Source organism: Chaetodon auriga, chromosome 24, assembly GCF_051107435.1.
Source record: "Chaetodon auriga isolate fChaAug3 chromosome 24, fChaAug3.hap1, whole genome shotgun sequence".
In the NCBI taxonomy this organism is placed as follows: Eukaryota; Metazoa; Chordata; class Actinopteri; order Chaetodontiformes; family Chaetodontidae; genus Chaetodon; species Chaetodon auriga.
In genome coordinates this window covers 17,499,931-17,525,335 of record NC_135097.1, presented here as the reverse complement: position 1 = coordinate 17,525,335, position 25,405 = coordinate 17,499,931, and the positions used below count along the sequence as shown (strand labels likewise).

Below are 25,405 nucleotides of genomic sequence, written 5' to 3'. Positions count from 1 at the left end.
TACTGCATTACTGTGCTGAACACCTCCAAAATGTTTCCCACAAAAACGTCCTCTGAGCGTTTGTGTATGACCTAGAATTTGGACATCCACACCATCAAAACATTATAGATGTAATAAACAAAGTCCTAAGTTTGTGAAAACTTTGTGGAAAAAATTGCTCCCAAAGGCTGATGTAGAGTACTGCTTTGTTGGAAACTTATATATAAACATTTGGTTTGGTCAATGAGATAAAACCATGAGTCTATTCATACTAATAGCACAAACAGTTATGAATCAGAGCAGCAGCAGTGGTGAAACTATGTAAAAAATCTGCTTGCTTTTTATGCTCTTCATTCCAACAGAGTCCATCATTTAAACTTATTCCAAATGCATGTGGATCACATTTGGTTATGGACAGACAACTTACAATATCAGAATCAAGCCAACCATAAACCAGAAATACATGACAATACTGAACATCTGGTTAGACACAAATACGATCTTGTTGTGAGCCTTAAGAATAAAATTTGACATAAAAAAACATCAAATTTGGAAACTGCCGTCATATTAATGGCATGTTATACAATCAGCCCATTAAGAATCCACCCCCTGGATTTTTACCTCATTGTGTGTATTGTTGAGGCTTTGCCACTGTGGTGCAGTCTATCAGCTGACTAAAGGAAAGGTCTGATATAAGGGGAAATGCTTTCTATCTTTCTTATTACACCAAGCAAAAATACTACAGCTGTACCAATTAATATTTGCATAGTAAGATGGATCAAATGTAATGTAATGTTATGTGACTGTCACTTCTAATGACCCCGTTCCACAGAAATCCACAGAGAATTATCACCACCTCTGCAGTTCACCTTTGCACTAGTTTTGTAGCCTTTTTCAGCTCATTGTTTTAGTTTTATCAAGTTTTCAATGGAGCAGTATACAGTGCTTGTGTTAGAAAACACTGTCAACATCTCACCAGCAAAAGGGAAGGCCCTCCAATGGTCACTGGAGTGCTAGGTAAGGAAGCCCACTTGCATGCTCTATATGCACTTGGACAATGGTGCGCTTTGGAATGATGCCTTATAATGCCTCCGACACAAGTATTGTATATTGCCCACTTTGTTGAGGGGATGTCAACAATTCAGTCATATACAAATATACAGCATGACACAAGAGACGTCAAACACAAACAAAAATATAGCTGTTGATTCCAAGTTCAGACCCTTCTGCGCTCAGAAGAAGGAAGCAACTCAAAAAGCCTAAATGAAAACTGTAAGCAGTAAAAAGCTGGTTTCAGTCTTCACAAAGGCGAGGAAAGTTACTTCAGCTAGTTTAATTCTATTTAAAGAAGGAGTGAGACCAGTCACACACTTTCATCAATCACTGAGCCTGCAGCATTTCAGTTATTGCACACTGAAAGTTTCCCCATTTGTCCCCCCATCATTAGATTTGAACAAAACTTCACATGATGTGTGGTTAATACTTCCCCCCAGAGCACACCTAAAATGGTGAAATTCTGTCTTCTCGGTTTTGTGGTATGTTTTTGGTATTAGTAGCGTCCCAGCTTTAAGGATTTGTCACCCACTGTTGATCTCTTTTTGATCAAAGCACCAAATCAATGTAAAGCAGCATTTAAAACAGACTTTTCATGCCATTCCAATTCCATTTTAGTAGAAGTACTCTTTCTTAAATTTAAGTCAGTTCAATTCAAATAAAGGTTTTGGCTAGTTATTCAGTTTGCTATGCATTTTTTTCCATGCTTATTAAAAAAATCCAAATTCATCTTAAGTACACATTAGTTTAATTGCTTAATTTAAAAAAAAGAAAAAAAGAAAAAAAAAAATATTGTGTCCATGACACACACACACACCAACACACATTGGTACTTTTATGTTGACTGCAGGGATTTAATCAACCCAAAGGGAAGGCCTTCATGCAGCTTCTGAGCTGTCTTTTTAAGACTAATGCTGTTAAGAATCATCTATAGTCTATGAGGGAACTCAAATGGTGAGTGATAAAAGCACAGTTGCTGAAGATAACTGAATTGATAAAATTGGCATTTTTTGCACATAACTTTTATTTGATAAAACATCAATGATTTGAGTAACACAGACTTGATATCATTAATGTCTTTATCGTTCAGCACAATTCTGTCCACCTCTTAGCATTCAAGTTAGCATTGGTGCATTTATTGTTTAACATGTGCATGGGCCAGACTGGCAATCATAGCCACACACAGTGACTTGCATCATGCAACTCCATTCAGAAAAGTATCTATACATCCTTCTCCCCAGTTGCATCCTCCTGGGGGACCCCAAGGTGTTTCCAGACCAGATTGAATATATAATTCCTGCAGTGTGTGTTTTGTCTGCCCCTGTGTCTCCTCCCAGTTGGCCATGGGAAGAACACCTCTAAAGAGAGGCAAACACAGGGTCATCCTAATCAGATGTCTGAACCACCTGAACCGACTCCTTTCCACCAAAAAAAGAAACGGTTCTCATCTGAGCTTCTTGTAGTTGTTTAAGCTCCTAACCCTGGCCCTGCAAAATAAATTCTGGGTATTTATATAGACAGTCTTTCTCTTTCAGTCATCACCCAAAATTCCGGCTCAGCTCACCCTGAACCAGAAATCCCTATGGAGAAGCAATTTGGGAAGCAAATCAGGATCAGGATCAAATCAGGAAGACCAGGGACTTCTGCTGGTACCAGGTTTGGGAGAGAAAGTTGCTGGCGAGTGGTTGGGCTCACTTACACAGCAGAACATAGAGGTCAAGCAAGGGTTAAAATGCAGATCATGAACTGCAATGTCCTTGATTCAAATGTTGCCAGGGATCAACCAAACCTTTGCTGCATCTCAGGTGAAGGTCAGGTCAATAGCCATATGAGTGGCAAGTGATTGCCAGGGTCTTGGTGTGCTCACCACAGGCTAAGAAATCACTTTGAAGGGGAAACAATGTAGATGCTGTTCTGGCCATGAAACAGTGGACCAGCTCTTTACCTTTGCATGGACACTGGTGGAGATTTGTGGACCCCCACTCAGAAGAAATTTTTTTGGGGAATACAAAAATGCCTAAGAGCAAATTTGTTAATCATCAGCATACCATCATCACTTTGTTTTCAAATTTTAATAAAATTGAATAGCAAATGTTTCAATTTAACTTCACATTCATCAATTTTGCTTTTATCTTGTAATTTTTGTAATGTGCACCATAAGATGCTGCCTGACCACCATATTGCCTCATATTGAGAACATATTTTTTTAAGTATGTAAGTCAAAATGAACATATATTAAAGGGATTTGGGCTTATGTAATTCTGTAGGGTGTTAGTGTGTGCATCTGTTCCAACATTGACCTGATCTGAGCAGGTGGAAGGCACAGCTGTAAATCCTTGATACCAAAATTGCTTCACACCATGTTGTCCATGGGTTCCTTTTACTTTGGTACATTACATAGCCAGTTGCCAAAGTATCAGAAGATGTGTGCGCTTGTCAAAAGTTCCACTGCACTGGTGCAGAGCTTCCACCATCTGACATGTTCTTTCACAAAAACAGGATGGCCTAACTCTGCAAGCTGTGCTTCAAATGTCTACTGCATGATAATGTCAGGCTCAATGTTAAAGAGAAGGTCATCGTTGTCCCTTCTGACTTCCAGCAGCAGTGCTGTCTCCTCCTGCAGTGCCCCCTGCAGGTCAGCCGTGGTCATTAGAGGTCTGCCATTCAGTTTCACAATAATGTCACCATCTTTGATACCACCTCTGGAGACAAAGAGAGGGATAAAGAGAGAGAGTTACAGGTGAACCATTCATTTTACTATGGAAATGAGAGACAAAGTGTAAAGTACACTGCTTTTGTTTAAGGAATTAATGAAACCTACTTATGTGCAGGTGAGTGAGGAACAACCTCGTGAACATAAATCCCACTGGGAACATCAGGAAAGTCTGGATTCTGCTGTTTTAGCTCTTCAATTAACCTGGAACAAAGAAATACATGTTTTTTTTCAGGGAAAGTCCATTATCCAACCCAAAATTTGTGACTTTTATTTCAGGAACTAAGAGGTGTATAAGAAATAAAACTTACTGAATATTCTAATTTAACCTTCATGTAGCCAAGAAAGCCTCATTGAGATTTAAAAAAAACAAAACAATAAAACCATTTTTTAAAAAAGGATTATTATTATTTTTTTTTTACAAGTATTTACAAATGTTTTGATCAAGACAGGCTGCCAAATGTCAAAATAAAAAAAAATAAATAGATAAAATACGTAAGACTAGTTAAATTGGGAAACTTTTACAGAGTTTACAATACACAGAATCAAAAACATGTAAGCACTGATAAGACACATCCACTTAGTCAAGCAAAAGCAAAAAAGTTGCTGACATCAGCTTCTGTTTTACAAGCCATTGAATATGAAGCTTAAATAAAATACAGCCATCTAGAACAATTCCTAAATATATCCAAGAAGAAATGTGCATAATAGTTTTGCAGTGGCCTGTCACAATCATCGGAGGTCTCTTCTCACCATGTGGAAATAACCAACTGGTTTGATCAGCGTTCAAAACATGCATGCATATACATTCAAATGCTGAGAGGAAGAAACCTTATTTAGGGTTTTCTATACAGTACATTGTGAATAGAAGAGGACTCAAAGTAGATCCTTGTGGGATACCTTTGCTACTTTCAAGAACTGTTGAGGTACTTGCACAGTTAATGTGTCTATGAGTTGAAAAATGTATGATCAAAGTCAAACAATTATGTATTTAACATAAATTAAAGGGTTTTGGGTTGATGCCATTCTGCAGTATCTGACTTTGAAAAAGGCCAGCAGTTGAGTATATGGACTATGTGAAAATTAATTAGTATTAAATTAAGAACTTAAAAATGCCTTCACTCTATCCTTATGCCATATTTACCATCAAAACAATAATTATCAAATCAGACTTACGCTGGTGTGATGGTCAGCATCCTGATTCCAATGAAACGTTTCTTTATTGACCTCACATCTGAAAGAGACTCCAGTTAGTTTCTGTAAATTCAGCAGGAGACTCAGATGTTTAGTCCTAGCCCAGTGATGTCACTCACCTTTACTATGCTTGTCGAGCGAATCATTGAGGAAGCGAGTGATCCTGTCGGAGGGAATGGCAAACGAGATTCCTGCTGCAACCTTCAGGGTGTTGATGCCGATCACCTCCCCATCCTCAAATACAGAGATATAACAGGGCAACATCAAAATTGGCTATTCACACTTCTAAGGGAAAATTACAGGAAGTACAGCAGTAGAAAGGGTTTCTTAGGCTATCAAGAATAAGATTTCAGTGCAGTGGTTGTGCAATTTATGTTTGTTTAGTTTAACAACCAGGCCTAAGTGGAGAAAAGTATAGTGCTACAGTCATAACATCTTCAAAAAGCTTACCAAATTGACAAGAGGTCCCCCTGAATTCCCATACTGTGAAGGAAAACACAACAGTACTGTGACGTACAAACTGCATAAACACCTTACAACATGGCATTTTTACAATGTAAACAATTTAAATAAAGCCATGCTCCAGACTGACTCTAGCTGTGTACAAAAAAAAAAACATATACTGTGCTGCTTAATAGTAATCTTGACTGAAATCTGACAGGTTGTCTGCCTTGCTATATTCTCACATTGATAATAGCGTCCGTCTGGACATAGTCCATGTCAGAATCCCTGAGGCCCAGCTCCTTGCCGTCTCTCTGAGCGGTGCTGACAATGCCAGTGGTGACGGTGTTCTGGAGGGCAAATGGACTGCCAATTGCAACCACGAACTCCCCAGGCCTCAGGTCTGCACTGTGGCCCAGAAACAACACAGACAACTTGGTCTGGGAAGAAGCAAGGAACAGACAAAGGGTAAGATAATGCTGTAGTAGGGTATTTGAGGAACCACTTACAAGGACACACAATCATTCACACTCACATTCACACCTACAACCAATTAGGACTGTCCAATTTAGTGAGCTAGTAGTTATGTTTGTGAACAATCCAATCCATCTTTTTATCATTGTGCCCAAATTTCATAACCTGAAGTGCCATATGGTTTCCTACAAAGAGCCATCTGAGAAGCCATCCTTAGAAACTTCAACCAATCACATAAACAAACCATATGACACAGTCTATCAAACTCTTGCTGAAGCCAGTCAGGAGAAGAACAAAAACATCTTTTCCATCTAGAAAAGTCTTCTGAGCCATTCTATTCGCTGAATCGCCTGCCTTTGCTTGACCAACTGAATGTGTCTTATCAGTGCTTGCGTGTTTTACAGACAACATAATAAGCTATCTGTCCAGCAAAGAGAGGTTAGCAGTGCAATATGCCCTGGTGGATGTTTGCTACAATGGTGCCTTCAGCAAGAGAAAGTGCAGCACTAGAAATCTGTGGTTGCTTATGGATAAGAAGTTGGCATTAGCTTGAAATCTAACGTCGATTGTTGCCCAAATTCTGAGGCAGCAGTCTTTTACGTTGCTGGCTATTAGAAAGTGTTAGTCAATATGACTATGATAGAATGAATGTGTCACTGTTTTATGCAAATACAGTTCAAAATAAAGGTATTTAACTAAGAACATGGAAGTTTTCATCAACAATGACGAAGAATCAAAAGTATTCAAAACAAATTAATGTGCAGACAGTGAGGGCTGAAATCAAAAAACATATATATTTCTGCCTTTTGGATACTTTTTTCTCAAAGGACATGATTTAGATATCAAGTTAAAATGACATTCATTTTAATTTCAGTTGGAGTTTAAAAGTTTAAAACTAGCCAGCTGAATCACACAGTACATAAAACTGAGCAGTGCACCTATAGGTCAAAACCAGTTCAGAGACATTCATAACAGATTATGGTAATAACTATTAATGATCACCTCCATATGCTTTTGAAGGGGTGGGTTTCTGTTGGACTCTTTCCAGAGGAGCACTTCTCTCCAATAATACTGGGGGAGTGCAAAATATGTACGCTAACTCACAAGTGGCACATAGAGCAAAAGTATGATCCTGGTTGTAAAAAGTTTAACTTAATCTGTGCTGCATTCTTCCTAAAGCAACTTCTTTCACAGCTCACAGATCTTGTGCCAGAAGTTTATACAATTACACTTAGCACACTGTGGTTCTGGGAAACAGAGCTCAATGTGTGTTAAAAATAAAACTGAATTCTGCAAGAAACTGCAATGTTGATGACTTTAATTTGTGACGCTTGAAATTGTTATTTGCTATTTCAATAGTCCCCAAATTACAGCTTTGTGATGATCGTAAAAACAGCTGTAAAACATAACAACTCAGTAAATGTACCAGAACATTCGAAAAGTCAAATATACTACACAAAGTATAGAAAAGACAAGTTGTAAAGAGTCATGTAAGTAAGTGTCCACAAAGAAACAGGGAGGGGTTATGATGAAAAGAACGGTTGAGGAGGTGAAGAGAAAGGGTGGAGAAGAATGGAACTGAGTATAAACACATGCTCAACAGACAGATGGTGTGACGGAGGGAGAGAAGGAATAAGCTGAAACTGCTCTGTGTAGGATTTTTTAATGAGTGTTTTGGATTGTGTTTCTTTCTCCCACTCCTCCCTTTCTTGGTCCTGATCCAGCTCTCTCAGTTCTGATGCAGAGATGTCAACCTTCGGTCATGCTGGGACCTGAGATTCAACTGATATTGTTTTTTGAAAGCAGATGCTGATATTTGTGTAGTGAATCACCCACCCATCCACCCAAGTATTGCTCAAACCCACAGCAATGTATTTAATTTCTTGTGAAAATCCCCAAGTTTCCAAAGATACCAAATCAGGCTCTCCAGATGAGACACGAGGCTTCTTAGCATTTGGGACAAAAAAACAAAACAAAACAAAACAAAACAAAACAAAACAAAACAAAACAAAACAAAACAAAACAAAACAAAACAAAACATGTAGGTTAGTTCTACCCTCAGTGCCCTTAACCAAGGCACTGGCTAAGAACTGGAGTTGGTCCCAGCACAGCACTGCATAGTGGCTGCCAACTGTCCCTTTGTCCTAAACATCAGAAAGACTTTAGCCAGTGTCTCTGCTACAGATACTTTGGCAAATTTGATATTGTGAGTCGTTTGTCTGCGGAATGAATGGTTACACCTTGCATGGTGTACAAGATGCCTCATATTAGGCTGGGCTTCATTGCCCATAATGTTGCCTGATGTTAAGAGACTAAATTTAGACTTTAGACTTTAGACTTTAATAATTCAAAAAGAGTCATACAACTAACACTGACCACTCTGTGACTATTTTGGCACATGAATGTTACGTTAAAAGCATTGTTCAAAACCACAGAAGTTCCATGACACCATATAATGGCTGAATATTGTGAAAATTGTGCTCAAGACATCAAGAATATTGGGCCTTTTACATGAAGCACAAAACAATAAAATAGCCCAGAACTCAGCCTGTGTCAATGTTAAACGTGGTACGACATCATATCATTCTGGGGGCTGGTGGTCATAACATTACATAACAGCAATTTAAGGGCAAAACCAGAATTTAAGAGGTTAATGAGCCCTCCCCTGATTCTAAAAGAAACACAAGCACTGTCTCAAAAACTATAGGAAGAGCATAAAGTATGGTATGTTTATCTTTATAGCTGCAATGAGGTGTTTGCAGTCCTCTGCCAAACATGTGTTTCTCATGTCATATCTACTGCATGATCATCCTACAGCGTTACCAACAGACAACCCTCCGGTCTGACAATGTGTTATATTATAGATGTGTGTGCGGTGTTCTCATTTAGATCCTTCATTTAAGTCATACCCCAGATGTTCATCTCATGCACATCTGGTTATATGCTGGTAAAGATGAAACAGTTTTGTAAATTATGCAGTCTTGTTTTGCAGTACTCTTGCTTCTCTGTCTGTTGCTAATTTTTCTTTAGAAATTTGAAATGAATATATTTGACTCATCTCTCGCTCCTACTGTTTAATACATATATGTCTAAATGTTTAAGTGAAAAGCTTGAATCATAGTAGGCTGGAATAACTGTGACAGTGAAGACCTCATGTCTTTTATGGATAAAGTTTGTAATTTGGCAATAGTGGCCAATAGTGCTTTGCTCTGGCTTGGTAAATTGCCAAAGCCTTTTTGTTATTGGGTCTGTTATTATGTCATTTCATTCAGTATTGTTCATGAACAAATGCTGTCAAAACCCCAGAACTTCCAGAAGATTGTAAAGTGTCCAGATATATTAGGCTGATTTTCAGGCACACTATATAAAATGTATCATCATGTATCAGAATGTGACTGGATGACGATGCAGCCATAAAAACATGGCCTCTAAGAATTGTGGTATTTCACTGGGTGTAATCAGATCCTTTCCCTTTAAAGCATCGTAAAAGAAATTTCAAAGTGGAGACACCATGTTTAAAGGGAAAAATCACTCAGATGCATATCAGCACTTACTTTGCCACGTATGGAGGGGTTTTAGTGAAAGGTTCTGTTTTGCTGGCTTGTATGTAGTTGATTTTCGTGTGACTACAATGGTCTGGCTCAAATTGGTGGCAGAATTAAAACAATTTCATTCTGAATCAGGCAACTTAAATTAGTTTTCACTGTTAATTACCTATATCAATAACCACATTTTAAGATACTGTATATGTTGGGGTAATTCACTTCAAACCATGAACTGAAAGTTCATCATCATCGCTTTGCATTCATAAAATATCCATATAACATCACATAAATAGTTTGAGATGTCCTTAAGAACCCGAAGGACCCACCAAAGAAAAAACATACAAACTATATCCAGTAGAGCTGTGGACTCACCTGTGGATTGATTTTGATGGTCGCAATGTCGGACTTTTTGTCAATATCTTTGATGTTAGCTTCATATACATCACCATTATGCAGCTGGACCTTCAGGAACGAACAGAAGAATGAGATTTCAAGAAATTTGACATTTCAAATTAAAGATAATTCATTCATAGGTTTTGGATTAATCCATTTCTGTAAAGTTATTTTTATATCAGCTCCAGTATATCCAGTACTTCTTCATTTTCCTGGGTTAGTGCCCAATGTATTTCCTAAGAACTAAGTTTGTCAATTTTAAAGGTCACTGCCAGTACAATGAATTTCAAAATAGCCAGTATTTGGTGGCAATACTTTATTACACATGCCACATCCACACACAGCACAGAATTGAGAACAATTTGAGGTACAGTATCTTGACAAAATTGCTCCTCCAGTGGACATGTGGACCACAGACCACTGATTGGTTGATGACCCGCTGCTTCTCCTGAGTCACAACCATCCATGATAAACTTCTCTGCATTTGTTCATTGAAGTGCCAAACATTGGCAAGTATTTAAGCATCAAACTGTTATTCTTGCTGTGGTAAATAAACCTATGGAATAATACTGAAAACATTTGTTGACTTTAAAATACTCCACCCAGGAAAGCAATAAACATGGCAAACTTGCATACTTGTGAAGAATCTGATACTAGGGTCTCAGTAAAATCGGTTAAAGTTATCTCGCAGACAGGTCTTCAATCAATATGCCCGTCTAAGTGCATCATAAGCATTGTGTCAGTGTTGGATAACAATGACTGCACCTGAGCCAAAGGAATCCTTCCACATTTTGGGAAATACACTTAATTGCTTTCTTTTTGAGTTTTAGAAGACAAGATCAATAATAATCTCATGTTTGTGTGTTAAGTACAGAGCTAGAGTAAGGATGTAGTTAGCCTAGCTTAGCATAAATACTGACCGTGAGGGGAAACAGTAAGCCTAAAGCTCACTGATTAACATACTGTTGTTTAATCCGTATACAAACACAAATTTAAAAATTGCAAGTTTTAGTTTTACACTGAGTTAGGTGCCGTGACTGTGCTCAACCTCCTGTAGTCATTACTGTGAGGTTGCCAGCATTGGTCTCTTCATGCTGAGCAATATGTTGCACAGAGATGCAAGAAACAGTTTGATCATATAAATCATCCTAAAGCCAAAACTTGTTGTTTATACATTCAAGCCTACGATTGGCAAACTGGTTTCAATGAATAACTTAGCATATGATTTAGATGAGTAGGCTGTGAATATTCAGAGTGAAACATAAATGATGACTGTGGAGAAACAGTATTTCTATACCTTGAGGTGCTGTTGACCGGACACGGGTGTGGTGCTGGAGACTACGTGGGCATTGGTGACAATCAGGCCGTTCTCTGACATCACAAACCCCGATCCACTAGACAGAGGGATAGTCCGACCAAATAGAGGATGCCTGCAGTGTGAATAAAAACATCAGTGAATTTAGCTGGACGGAATTACAGAGAGCAGCCATGACTGATGAGAATTTTGCTAGTTCCATTATTGTAAGTTTGAAGCTTGAATAACTGTTTATTCAAGGTAATATTTTGAGTAATCATGACTAAATATTGCACTAGTGTTGATAATTATGGTCTACTCAAGAAGCGTCACATGATTGAATGGCAGCTAAAGGACCCTGGCAAAGTCGCTTGTTTCTTTGAGACTAAAAAACTTTACTGCAGATGGCACATTCTCAGAAAACAGAATGATAAGATATACAGCAGTATCCAAAGGACAGATTCAATCTACATTATGAAACCCATTAAATCTAAAAGTACAGCTGTTTTTCATGTAATCTAAAAGTTGACCTTTGAACGAGCCCAAGCTGACGTGATAACATATCCCCTACAAACACGCGCGCACACACACACACACACACACACACACACACACACATACCTGAGGAAGAGTTCGATGTGGACAACAGCAGGAGCAATTTTCTCCACCACGTCAGCTATGAAGTTGAACTTGTAACGTGGACTTGCAATTTGTGAAGGACCTATACTGGCAAGAAGAATTATGTATTTTAATAATCAGTCAGCACTTTGATTTAGCATAGAAAGAGAGGCAACAGTACAGCAGAGGCAGACTCCCAAGATCACAAAACTGTTCCATTTTTACAAGCTTCTAACCAGATGTGCATGAGATGAACATCTGTTGGTTATGTTCTGTTCTGTCTGTTGGTATCACTGCAGGATGATCATGCTGACTGGAGGACTGCCGACACCTCATTGCAGGTATAAGATAAACACACCATATTGCATATTGTTCCTATCCTCCACTAAGTCGGCTAGGAAGCTGAACTTCTTAATGCTGACAAGTGAAAGACTTACACTGGCAAGAAGAATTCTGTATTTTAATAATCAGATTAATCAAATCAATTTAAATGACCTATTATCTGATTAAGGACCATATTTTCCCATGTTTTTTGAGTCCAAGTATTTGTCCAGTATTGAATGAGAGTGCATCAGCTGGCAGCCACAAAACATGCTGCAGTTTAATCCCTCTGGGTGTTTGTGCACCGTCAATGTACGTCCACTAAAAGTGTTTGCTTTTGCCACTGACAGGCTCAGATTATTATAATAAATGTTTGACAGCATTATGGAAAGCATCCTTACACACATACCTTTTAGCTTAAGAGTAAAATCCGTTTTGTTTAAACAGAAACAGCTGTTATATCTCTCTCGCCAAAGCCACTAGACTCCATTCACAAAAACAGTAATTTTATCATCGTAAAACACACTTCACTCAGACTCAACAAAGACAAAATACGACTCAACAAAAGCTTCTGTTTGTCTTTTCACTGTTCAAACAATTATCGGTTGTAAACTCTTAATTCACTGAACCATGAGAGAAGCGAGAGAGAGGGTGACACATGGATCCAGAATATTTTCCCATCTTCATTTAAACATCTATGGACTTACATATGTAGGATTTCAAAAGACAATAGAAACTGGCTTGTGACTCCTGTCTGTCTCGCTGTGCTTTCAATGGAACCGCCACAGCTGTCTTTTTTCCACATTTGAATATTAATGCCGTCGCTGTCTGAGCTCGATGAAACACTCCTGAAGTGAGCTCAAGTAAGAGGCTTTTGTCTGGGCAGAGCAAATTAATGACAGTGTGACTCTAAGCTTCATTGTTGTGAAATGAACGGAGCAGTTGTCTGTGATTATTTGTGCATATGTGTTGTGGTAGCAACTGGCTATATGGGTCAGAGCTGGAAGTCAACCCTTCACTGTTCTAAACATTAGCATTTCACGTGAATTGAGGATCTGTTTCCTCCCCTTTTCTTACTGTGTCTTTGTGTTTCCCCTCTGTCTCCTGTCCGTCTCACCCCTGTCTGTCATGTTTGTGTATGTTTCACTGCAGGTCATGGCTGACAGGTTTGGTCCGGCCTCCTCCTCTCCTGAGCACAGCCGTTCTCAATCAGACAATCAAAACTCACCTGCTGCCACAGCATATAAGCTCCGGCGTTTCCACCCAGTATTCGTCGACACGTCAGTTTATCCACGTGGTAATGACCAAGACTTGAAGAATCGCCTGAGTATATTTGATCTGTTTTTCCTGTGTGCTTACTGCCTTCCTGACTTTTTGTGCTCAGGTGCCTAACCGCCGCCTGTCTCAGTCCATGGCCTGCCTGTCTGTGCCTAATGAAATACTGGATTTGGACACAGGCCTGTTCCTCCTCAGTCATCTCTCCAGTGTTTTGTGACGCTTCTGAATCCGTCTGTTGCACATTCCCTGAAACATTTATCAAAACCACTGACTTTTTACTCGTCTCCAGCCTCCTCTGTCTATCTGAGTTGTAGCATTTTGGGTCCTTTTGCACAAAAACCCTAACAGGAAATGTCTATCTGGGTCGTGTTGCAACCTCCTGCACTGCTGAAGCAGTAATAATAAGTTACACGTCATCACTACAGCTGCACTGTATGCTGCTGAGCCAAGTCAGCCTTTGAGGAAAATGTGGTTTGTTATTTTAGACTGAAAAGAGATTCTCAAATGACGGAATCCAACCAAAGGCTGAAGTCAGTGGGTTTCAGTCTCAACATTACTAGTCTTTACAATCAGCATGAAAAATGTTTCTAAAAATGAAAATGCCTAATTAATAATTCTTGTGTGTTGGATTAAATTTGTGATCTGAGAATAATTTCTCATTTCTCATTAGAGGAGTGATGGAATTACATTTTTTTTCGGTAGTATCTGTTCCTGTCGGCTTGTTTTTCCGCCCTATAGTGACCCAAATTTTTTTTCATTCAATGTGAATGTCGTTAGCCATAAAAAAAGGGCGAAGGATTGAAACCAGTATGAATGTCTAATTCCTTGTGTTGGGTGCCTTTTCCGATGTATTTTTAGTATTTTAATGGCTAGAGCTACCTGGAACAATGGAACAAGCTGCATTGACCTATCACCTCATAAAGTTGATACAGTGAACAGTTGCCTCTTCACACATCCAAAGACGTAGTTGTGTTTGTGCCCACCTCACTTTCCATTCAGCTCTGTTTTGGTCTCCACCAGAAATATCTGGGTCTTTAGCTGTTAAATGCCCCACAGTGTTCACCAGCAAGTCTCTAACTGTGTCTGTCTGCTGTGTGTAGTGCACAGTGAGCTTTTTGATCTTTTTCTCCCAAACAGCCTCTGCTGCTAGAAAATAGGTCAATGAGAAAAGAAAAACTGAACCAAAACAGTGCAGTCATAAAACCAAACGAACTGAACAAAGGTGAACTGAAAGACAGTAAAGAGCTCCACAGAGCAGAACTGCAGAGTTGGTGATAATTCTCTACATTAATTATATGAATTCACTATGTGCCACTTCTATGACATTACACATACTCATTTGATCCAAGTTCAATTCTCAGTCAGAATTAATTTTAGGCACCTTCATATTTTCATATCTGAATTAACATTTGAATTTCATCACATGGTCCAATGACACAAGCCATGTCTTTAAATATGTTTAGCCAGAATGTTTTTCCATTAACAAGATAATATACACTTCCATAAGAAAGAGAGGAAATGCTTCTGTTGCTTCTGGTAGAAAGCTGAAAGAAATGACCTTCTCTGTGCAGAAGGATTTCTCCCCAGAGAGACTCACCGACCAGATGGAGGGTGTTTAAAACAGCACATGTGAAAGCTTTCTTGAGCATGGAGTTTAAATCAGTTAGATTGGGAAAAGATTGAAGTGTAAACCTGAAATATGTTATATGATCATAATCTGTTTATTAATCAAGCCTTTAAAGTTGGACTAGTTTTATTTTTTGATTTTTTTTTTTTTCATTTGTGCCCTGGTAATTAGGGCAATTTTCTTCAAACTCACTTCTACTAATTTAAATGGGCATGATGGATGATTTACCGCGACCAATTTGGGAGTTGGGACTTTCAGGTCAGTCAGCCATATATTTTTAGTTTACCACACCCATAAGGATGTAATGCTCCAGTGATAAGTGTGTGTGTGTATGTGTGTGTGTGTGTGTGTGTGTGTGTGTGTGTGTGCCAGCCACATATCCTTTAAATCCAGACATAATAAATGGTTTGTGATCAAAGGGAAACATAAATAGAATTTGCTGCAACTCTGGCCTGCAGTTATTTCCTGTTTCCTCAGTTGGTATCTCTCACTGGGATGGATGTGTGTGTGCATGTGTGTATTTGTTTCAGGTGATTGTAAACTTGTGAGTGGGGACTGTGGTGATGATTGTAGCAGTCAGCAGAATAGCATTCTGTTTCATTCATCAGCACAAGTCTGTCTGCCTGCCCAACACTTTGTTCTAGAGAAACTTACTGTATCTCAACAGCCACAGCTTGGCATGAAATTTACTGTGGATATTCTTGGTCCTTAAAGAATGACTCCTGACCATTCCTTTAACATCAGCTAAACTTTCCACAATCTAATGGGAAGACTACCATGTAATTTAGTGAGCACATTCATGTTCCCCCACAGGAGGAACCCTTCTGTTGTGGACACTCCATCAACTTTTGACAAATCATGCCAGCATTATGTCAAAAAGTCAACTTTGTACTTAAGACTGAAATTTGCTTTTGATATTCATGATCCCCACAGGATGAATCATACTTGATGTGGTGACCCTTGTCTTTTCCTGTGTCACCCCCTGTGGCCTAAATCTCTACATTATGACCATTATAGAACATGACCTTTCCTCTGGTGCCACCTTGATGATTTACACATTGCCCCCGGGGAAGATGGCAGCAGTGATACAGTACCTCCAGTGCATTCTGTGCAGATTTTGTCTGTGGTAGCATGGCCATGTGTTCACTGAAGCCATTTTGAACAACTTAGACTGAATTACAACCATACCTACTCAAATATACACAGTGGTGTTAAAATCTCTGGTTTATATAGACATCACTGGTGATTTCATGCGGTTGATGGGAGTAAATCAGGATATTCAGGGTAAATATCACAATAAGATGAGCCAGTCTTTTCAGAAGCTGTCTGACCTGCACTGAACTGACCATGACCAAGTGTCCATGGAATACTTGTATTCAGATTACACTGGGAATATGGCACCACCAGATTCCAAGTCTTTCATGACTCATGTGTACGGAACATGCTGTGCACAAGGAAGTAAGGAAACATCTTCGTGCCAGAAAGATTAAGATGTAAGATGATTAAGATGGTCAACTTAGTGCACATGTAAAGCAGCAATATCGTTTTTACATTATTGATTACAACTGTAGAAGTCTTTATGCAAATTGTATTGAGATCAATGAATATTAAAAAATATATTAAAATAAGTTCATATTATTAGCCTTATCTGTCACACTGACAAACATTAGTTAAATCAAGGTAAAAGTGTGAATTTTCATATGGAAGGTGGCAAACGTAGACCAAAGGACTGTATGACGACTGTTATTGATGATCAGCAGGAATGCACAGCTGGACAAATTGAGATGGGGCCAATGGAAAGCATTGGCAGACCATTTGAGTTACTTTCATTATACTTTCAGCATTCGCAGACAGGAGTAGAAATCACCGTTCCGCACATTCCCACAGTTGAACCAAGAGCTTTAAATTTAACTACTTCACAAAGCTTCAGTCTCTGCAAGTGGATGTTAACAGTGTACTGAAATAAACTGAACTCAATGGCTGGAGGAGACTGGTGGTCTACCTTTGTTTGGAACAATGTGGTAATGTGTTTGGCTGCAGTCTGTATGAAAGGCTTCCTCCAATCAGCAGCCATGCTCTACTTTTACAAGTTTAGCATACGGCAGGAAGGTTCAGACTGCACAGTGGGAGTGTGTGAAAGAGAGACGGAGAGAATGTCGGAAAAATGAAGAGAGTAACAGAATGTAGTGAATGAAGGATAATTATTTAATGGCCCGTAACTTTTCAACCCATATGGTTTGGAATGAAGTCAAGGCTAATAAACTGGAAGTGAATGCAAAAGCGTGTACATCAGTGTAACAGAGAGGATGAGACATGTACGGAAGGGTAGACTGTAAAGCAACCGATGCTGGCATTGTTTCCAGAATACTGGTCATGTGTATGCATGTAATGAATATGTGTTCGTGCCAAACATATATAGAGCAGAGCTATAAACCTGCCATCATGGTCACTATTTTTTTAACACAGCATTTTCAATTGAATCTTACTAGGTATTTACTGTACTTGGACAGAGTTGAGTTCATTTCAGCGCTGTGCTGCTAATTAACACCTGATGCTGGGCTGGTTCAAATGGTTTCTTTACATGGCTGGAAAGCAATGGAGCAAAGGATAGTGACAGTTCTCTGGGACTGAGCTTGAAATATTGGTTGAAGGAACCAATAGAAATATGTCAGAGCTGCAAATACGCAGGGTCTTCCTCCTGAACGACAGGATGTTTAGATGGCAGCAAAAAGAGGGTAAATACTGCAAAAGAGGCTTAGTGTAAGTTCAGTCTGGTAGACTATCTCCTTGTGCATGCCCTCTAAGTCACCCTGCACAGTTTCTTGCTACCTCTGAGGTCCACAAGCCCATTCTTGTCTTCATCCAATCACAACCTGACATGCTTACCTTTAGCCAATCATCTGTATGCTGTCAAACTTTAAATATGGTCTCTCTCTCTGCTGACAAGCTGTTCCAATCCCCACCCCCATTCTCTTCACCACCTCAAGGGGAGTTTCCTTCATACTGGAAGCACCTAATCTATGAGACTGCTTCCCATGATAAACTACTTCCTGCCGAGGTCCAAGTGCCAAAGTCTATTTCCTATGTTCTCAATAAATTAAATCTTCAAATTTCTCATCCTCTTTCGTTCTTCTTATAAGTCTCTAAAACTGTGCTCTGATTAAACAGGGAACCTGGCTCTCTAACTCAGACATACACTTTTAAAACTAGCCATCTCTCTGGATGGCACTTAAATAGAAATGCCCAAATCTCAAATTTTAAGATAGTTAAAGGCTGAGGTTCAAAGTTTGTTTATGATTATTAGCAAGCACAGCGAAGCAAATGCAAAAATGATAGTGGCTAGTGGTTACGAACATGTCCAGCATGCTAACACTTGCTAATTAGCACTAAACGCAAAATACATTTGAAGCTGATAGAAACGTCATTATTTCAGCAGGCATTTAGTCATAATCCAAAGTACTGGACAGACTGAAGTTTTGACCTGATGATGGCACTAGATGTTAGAGGCTCATCAAAGGATACATTGACTGGGAACCATGAATGTCTGTGCAGAATTATGTGCCATTCCATGTAGTAGATGTTGAGACATTTCAGACAGAGTGAGTGAAAGATTTGACCTGCTGGTGGCGATGAAGGAAAAGTCATGAGATCATGAAAGTTTTTAGGATTCATCCTCTGGAGACAACGCACATCTTTAAAAAACTTGTTGGCAACCTAGTAGCTGTCACGACATTTCACTCTGAACCAAAGTGATTTGATGGACCAGATGAATAACGCTGCCACCCCCTGAGCCGCGGAGCTGTGTGGCTAAAAACTGAATTAGACATCAAATCAGAGACCTAGAATATTCTCACATTCTCCACTGATAAACTGAAAATAAAGCACTTTTATATACACAGTCATTCGCTCATCTTCTACCAGCACCAGACACACAGTGCTGATCTCATATCAGTCTGAGAGCAGTGTGTCTCAAGACTGCTGTGAACAGTTTATGGAATGAGAGCCGTCCCATTGCAGGGAACAAATCCAACTGTCTGACCACCACCAGCGCTGAGGCTGGATCTCCCCATGCTGCTTAAAGGAACAGCATTTCATGAAGCAACTGCACTCTCTGACAGAAACATTCATGTTTATTGAGGCCAACTCATGAACTGTGGGCCTGTGTTGAGGACCTTTCTCGGCCAGTCTGCAGGACAGAATAACAGCCTTATTACTTGAGGTGTGGTTAATTCTCACTGTCTGCTCTGTTTCAAATAACTGGCTCAGGTCTGCTTTAACAGTTAAACTTGCACCTGCCCTATAACAAGTGTTTATTGGTGCTGTGACGCATTACTGTGGTGAGTCAACATGATATTGTAAGAAACACTTTCTACATTTATACCTTCCACTTTTTGGAAAAGCACTAAATTGATTTTACAATGAGACTATTTTGCCACCCAGTGTCAAACTTTACTCCTGACTGATTGACTGACAGATTCTGGGATTTGACACTAGTATCAGTATTTCAGAATTAAAGACCCCATTTACACTTTGTTTGTCTTGGGCAGGTTAGATAGTTATCAAGTCTCTAAAAAACAAAGAAGCATTCAAGATGGATTGAAATCCGATTGTTTAAACTGCCTCCAGACATGTGTAATCTTTACTCAGCCCGTTGTGTAACTGTGTCAGTAAGCAGTCTGTGGAAACAGCCACTCACTGTCTGACTTTCTTCAGACAGCCAGCATCCATCTCCTCTGTCTTTGTCATAATGACATAATGCTACAAAAAAAAAAAAGAAAAGAAAAAACACTGAAATTAGCTCCAGCCATTTCTATACATGTGATCAAATACAAGGCACACTGGGCTGTTGTTGTTCTTATCTGATCCCTGATCAGTTCAGTCACTGTGTGATCTGTGTGGGTGAGGGAGCGGGGTGAGTTACCATTAGCCGTACAGATCTGTCTCACTTGTAGTTTAGAAACACAGGTCATTCATTTGTTTGTGTCAGCTTATGGACTGTTGTTAGCTCAAGCTAGCTAAACTGTTATTGTTATAGTCCAACTCAATGGTTGTACTTAATAGCCTCAAGCGCATCACCACCTCCTGCTGGACTGGTGGAGGGACAGCCCTGTCTCCGTCAAAGTCAAAGTGAACTTTATTGCCAACCAAACAATGCAACAGGTGGTTACGCAGAGGATTGAAATTGCGTTTCTCACTCCAATGTGCAAGTAATATAAAACACACAACATATAACATAACAGTGCAAACAGACGACAGCACTGGACACAACATATACAGACAGACAATGGACATATGATTTATATAAAATGTTCACAGTGTGCCAGAATGTAGTTAAATTTTGAGGTATGTTATTATTGAGGTGCAATAATAAAAGATGCAATGTATAAAGTACAAGTGCAGAAGCAGCATAAAACACACATCGCTATCGAGAGCTGGAGTGACCACTGCCGGACAGGGAGAGAATTCCAAAAGTATATTATTTTATGTTTGATTAATGAAAAAAAGGTAAAATTTAATTTAAAAAAAACATTTTTGAAATCATCTCAGATTTTATTAATAAACATGCAAATCCTATTCAGCCTTACTATATAAGTTAAATGTATTGGGGTCAATACATATTTCCAGAATGTATAATATATTAAGACGAACTAGATGTTAAAACTACTCATTTCTAGAAAGAAAAAATAGGTTTTAACTCTTTTCTTTGGTTTCATTTTGGTTGTTAGTTCGAATGCCTTGCCTAATGACTTGACCTTTCAGTATAACTTAAAATAATATAAAACAAAATGAAAGAGGGTGAATAGTTTGGAAATGGGCCCCGCTTGGTTCCTACAAATACTTGGTCCGGCCCTGTGAAGTGTGGTTCACCAAATCATGCCACCATTGCGTAAATCGTACCTGAGCTGGTCTCGCACGGTCCTTTCTGGACCTGAGTGATGCCTGAGAGTCCCTGCTGCAGAGCCTTCCTGCTGGTCGCCTTCAGCTGGCACACGTTGCCGTACGTCTTCCCGTCGCTGCCGCACACTTCGTGCCTATACTTGCACTGACAGACACCCTTGGAGAGCCGCTTGCCCGCCTGGTCTCTGCACTCCAGTCCGTCCCCGCACGGCAGGTCCTCTGTGCGCCCGCACGGCTCTCCCTCTCCCTGCGCGCACACCAGGCAACAGTTGCAGCGGTCCGGCACGTAGCCGCTCGGGCAGCTGGGGCTCGGACAGCTGCTCACATCGCACCGGGTTGGACACTTGGCTTTTGGCTCTGCGCTGGAAGAGTCCTTGAGGTAAAAGAACACTGCTGTGTACAGGAGGATTCGCATTTTTGATGGAGGATGTTGACAAGATTGAAGCAAAGAGATGGGAAGAAAAGTCTAGGCGCAGATCATACTTCCTGAGTCCTCACTTTTCATCATTTTTGGGAGACTTTACAGATGGAAATCCACGACAGAACGATAAATGTCCCCTTAATAATGCAAAACACATCGGAATAAAGCGATCCTGATGATAGAACGTGTATCTTTTAGCAGCGCGTAACTGTGCGTCCAGAAGCGGCAACGAAGCCACCAGCTGTGGTTTGAGAGAATCCAGTGGAATGAAGGTAAGTTTTCTTTCTCTTCTCAGGCTCAGTAAGCATCCACTCAGTTGGCAGGATGAGCGCCTCTAGCAGTGAAGCCAGCGTTGTGCAGAGTTCTGCCGACACGTGTCGTGCCAAAGTAGTTTCAGGGGGAAAGGATGCGCGTCCCCTGGCCGCGGGAGCGCGCACGCAGTCAGAGAAGGTGGTTACTTTGTTCTGCTTCGATTTCGCCTGTGAAATGAAAAACATACAACATGTGGACTGTTTAATGCACCGGTTTAGTCTTGTAATTTTATCAGCGAGGTTTTGCAAAGTCCAAAGTGGTTGGTTTCTCAAAATGAATCCCTTAATTCTTCTGTTTGTGTTTGAACTTCGTATTATTCATTGCACAGAACTGAGAACCTCTTGTGTTCAGAGAAATACATGTGTGGTAGACTACTGTAAGCACATGCTCACTGTAATCATTTTAAAACTGCTTTCCTCAATTAGCTACATCCACCGGACTCAAGAGGCACATTAAATACAGCACTGTAAACAATTTTTCATGCCTGTAATCCTCTTTTCCATTGCAAATACGCATTGTTCTGAATTGTTTTGAATTCTCCCTTGTTAAAGTGTAAACAGTAATAATATCATGATAATATCTATGGTGTTTATATAGAGACTTTCATAACACAAAGCCATGACAGTACTTGTGTAATTGTTGCTAATATACTGCTTCATAATTCATTCATTCATTAATTTGTTTATTTCATTAGTGGAAATTAATTTAAGTTGCATTTGTCCTTTAAATGTTATTTTATTTAGTAAATGTAACAGTGCCTTTATTTTGAAGGCTAAATTGCCTGAGAATCTCCTGAGCCTGCTCTCGCATGAGCAGTACTGTTAAGCAGCAGCACTGGGGACTTTAAGTGTACATGAAACCTCTGAAGATAAAAGGCAATTCCCTTTTCTGCAACATGCAGCCAATGAAGTATTTTCTTACTTTTCTGTTTTTTACTTCGTACTTTTGTTATTTCACATGCTGTGCATGCTATTTTTATGTTAGATTAACATGATTTTAACTTTTATTTTCTTGGCAATGTGTGTTTAGTTTTCAGGGTGGATTTGGAGAGAAACTGCAAATAAACCAGTCGCAAGAAAATGACTTGTGTCTGCCTGTGCTTTGAGGGAATCATAACTTGTCCTGCCAAGCTGGACATGCAGGCTATCAAGATATGGAAGGCTCTATACCGCACAAATGATGCCCTGCAATCAAGTGTTTTATTTTGCATGTACTACACATCATGCTGAACAACCTTGGTGAATCAAGACTTTTCCTCTTTCCTAGGTAAATGCACAGGGGGAACACATTCTTTCAGCCAGCATTTTCCTTTTGCTAATGATTTGCTTTGAAGAAATGTTGAAGAGATGCGCTCAATTTACAGCTGAGATGCAATATGTAACATGTTACATGGTGAACATTTCCAAATGTGCAAGAGCAAATTAAGAGGATTTAAAAGCAAAATGGAAAATACACGTAAATCTTCATGTAGAAAAAAAGTGAAATTATACATGAACTTGTATATATAAACAATGGACAACTCTAACAATTTTTGGTTTTGATGTCATTCAAAAACCTTTTCATTCTCTAATGGAAACATCCACCAGAAGTGATACCATTCATTTTTGTTTTTAACAGACAAAGTGCACGAAGGAGCAACAGTTTTTTGGCCTTTCTATTCATTCTTTCCATATCTTTCAGTGACAAAATTATTGATGAGTTCAGTGAAAGATGAAGTATTTTACCCAAAATAATCACAAAATTAGCAGTATCTGAAATCTTTGCATTCAGGTTGTACATACAACAAATTATATTGTTATAAGTAAATGAAAGTGTGTTCAATTTTTAATAACAACTGACTATGAATGTCAGAGAAAAACAAAATAGTGTAGGAACATTTAAGAAACAGATGGTCAATGGTCTCAGCCTGTGAAGAATGCAAGGATCCACTTCATTAACAGAGGATATGATAGATAAAAAGAAAAGGACTGTCTCCTTAAAGGGGCCTCTACAGCATCCCATACAGAGCCTGGGTTTAAATCCCTCAGTGTTTATTGGTTAAAAACAGACTATTTTGTTATCACAATGCAATGGAAAAGTGGATTACAGGCATGAAAATATTGTTTACAGTGCTGTATTTAATGTGCATTTTGAGTCAGGTGGATGTCGCTAATTGAGGCAAGCGCAACAAAGGAGATTCTCAGTTCAGATAACCTTGATTATCCAGGAGCTCAGAAATGATGATTTGCCTCTTTTGGACTGCGCTTTGATCCCCATGAGGACTACTGGTCCTGATAAGTTCTGTGCGTATACTGGAAAAGGTCCCAAAGAGGTAACAAGAAGTAACGACAGACCATGGAACTCTCTTTGATCAGTTACAGTAGAGTGTGTCCTGAAATCCTCACAGATGTTGTCAACACTGATTACTTTGATCAGAATCTCAGAGCGGTGATGGTTACTCAGGATACATGGACATGTAACACATAACCTTTCCCAATCTATGTAGCTGATCCTGGGTTGAGTATTGAAAGTGTCAATATCTGCGGTTCTTCAAAATTTCTTTGACCCAAGCTTTTACATTTCTGTTTGATTACAGATGACTCTCGGGTAATTTGCTAGGTCCGCCAAACAGATTGGCAGTGTTGGGATGCCTCTATGTCTTCCCCTTCCTTGTGTCTCCTTTTGTTTTTCCCCTGACCCTTTGTGTCTTGTAATTCCTCCCCGTCTTTGTCCCTGTTTGTGTGTGTGTCTGGACTGGGCTGTTCCTCCGACCATGATTCACCTTCACCTGATCCTCGTGCCAATCAAACACCACAGCTGCAGCCAATCCACTAATTGCCCTCCACAAGATAAATACCTATTCTTCTCACCAGTCTTTGACAGATTGTTGGTCTTACCAGCCTGATATCACGTCTCAGCCATTAAGCTCTCCTTGTTCCTTTGTTCTTAGCTCAAGTGTTTGCATTGCTTTTGCGAGTGACTAAACTGTCCTCTCCTTGTGTTTAGTGCCAGCTCCAGCCAGCTCCAGTCCTCCACCTGTAAGCCTGCTGACTTACCTCACCTGTGAGCCCACTCCTTCCTGGATCTGCGTGGATCATCTCCCCAAGTGATAAATTTACGATTTGTGACAATAAATCCTTCTCCTAATTCAAATCATCTAAATCTGTGTCCTACTTTTGTACTCCAGCCATTTACTCAACCCTTAACAAATAGTTACCAGTAAATATTTTGTTAATTGACTAATTGACTAATCATTTCAACTGTAACTGTGTGGTTTGTTTAATCATTTAATAGTTTTAATCTGTGTATGTCAAAGCATCATATTTTATAAGCTCTTAATGTAAGCTCTTATGAGCAAAATTATTGGGAAGAAGACTGTAAGCCTTCCTAACCAGTGAGAGCACTACTCAAATTCTTGAATCCCACTGTTGGCCCAGTGGTATGTTCAGGCTCCATGTGCTTGCTGCTTTTTTTTTTTTTCAACTTTCTTTTCAAAACATGAAGTCATTCATTTTTCGCTGCAGACTGGGGATATGAGGGCATGCTTTCATTACTGTCCCCTTGTAAGGGCAATTTAAGACGATCAGACCATGCAGTCAACAAACACACATACACTTACACCTTTGTTTTACTCATATTGCGATGATTATCACCAGCTACATGCATTTCAAGGGTGTGTTTTATGGCTAGTAAAAATAGCTTTTTGTTTTTGTAAGATGATCGTTGTCTTTCAAAAGTCACATAGGTGGTTTAAGATGGTATGGCTGATGTGGTTAAACATATGTTTTTTAATCTCATGCGCGCTGTATGTCAGTAGTCTGCCTGAGTCATGAAGTCTCCACATAAATGAAGCTGGTGTTATCAT

General features: G+C 39.5%; 1 protein-coding gene across 1 annotated transcript; it reads right to left on the bottom strand.

Moving 5' to 3' along the window:
* Window positions 1–1,891: 1,891 nt before the first annotated feature.
* On the bottom strand, window positions 1,892–21,496 carry htra3b (HtrA serine peptidase 3b). The gene is made up of 10 exons (XM_076724909.1): window positions 20,829–21,496; window positions 11,708–11,807; window positions 11,090–11,222; window positions 9,772–9,861; window positions 5,626–5,820; window positions 5,390–5,422; window positions 5,059–5,173; window positions 4,922–4,979; window positions 3,854–3,949; window positions 1,892–3,734 (listed from the first exon to the last, which is right to left on the bottom strand). Exons 1-10 carry the CDS (start codon window positions 21,241–21,243, stop codon window positions 3,566–3,568), a joined length of 1,404 nt encoding a protein of 467 aa, XP_076581024.1. The 5' UTR covers window positions 21,244–21,496; the 3' UTR covers window positions 1,892–3,565.
* Window positions 21,497–25,405: the final 3,909 nt, after the last annotated feature.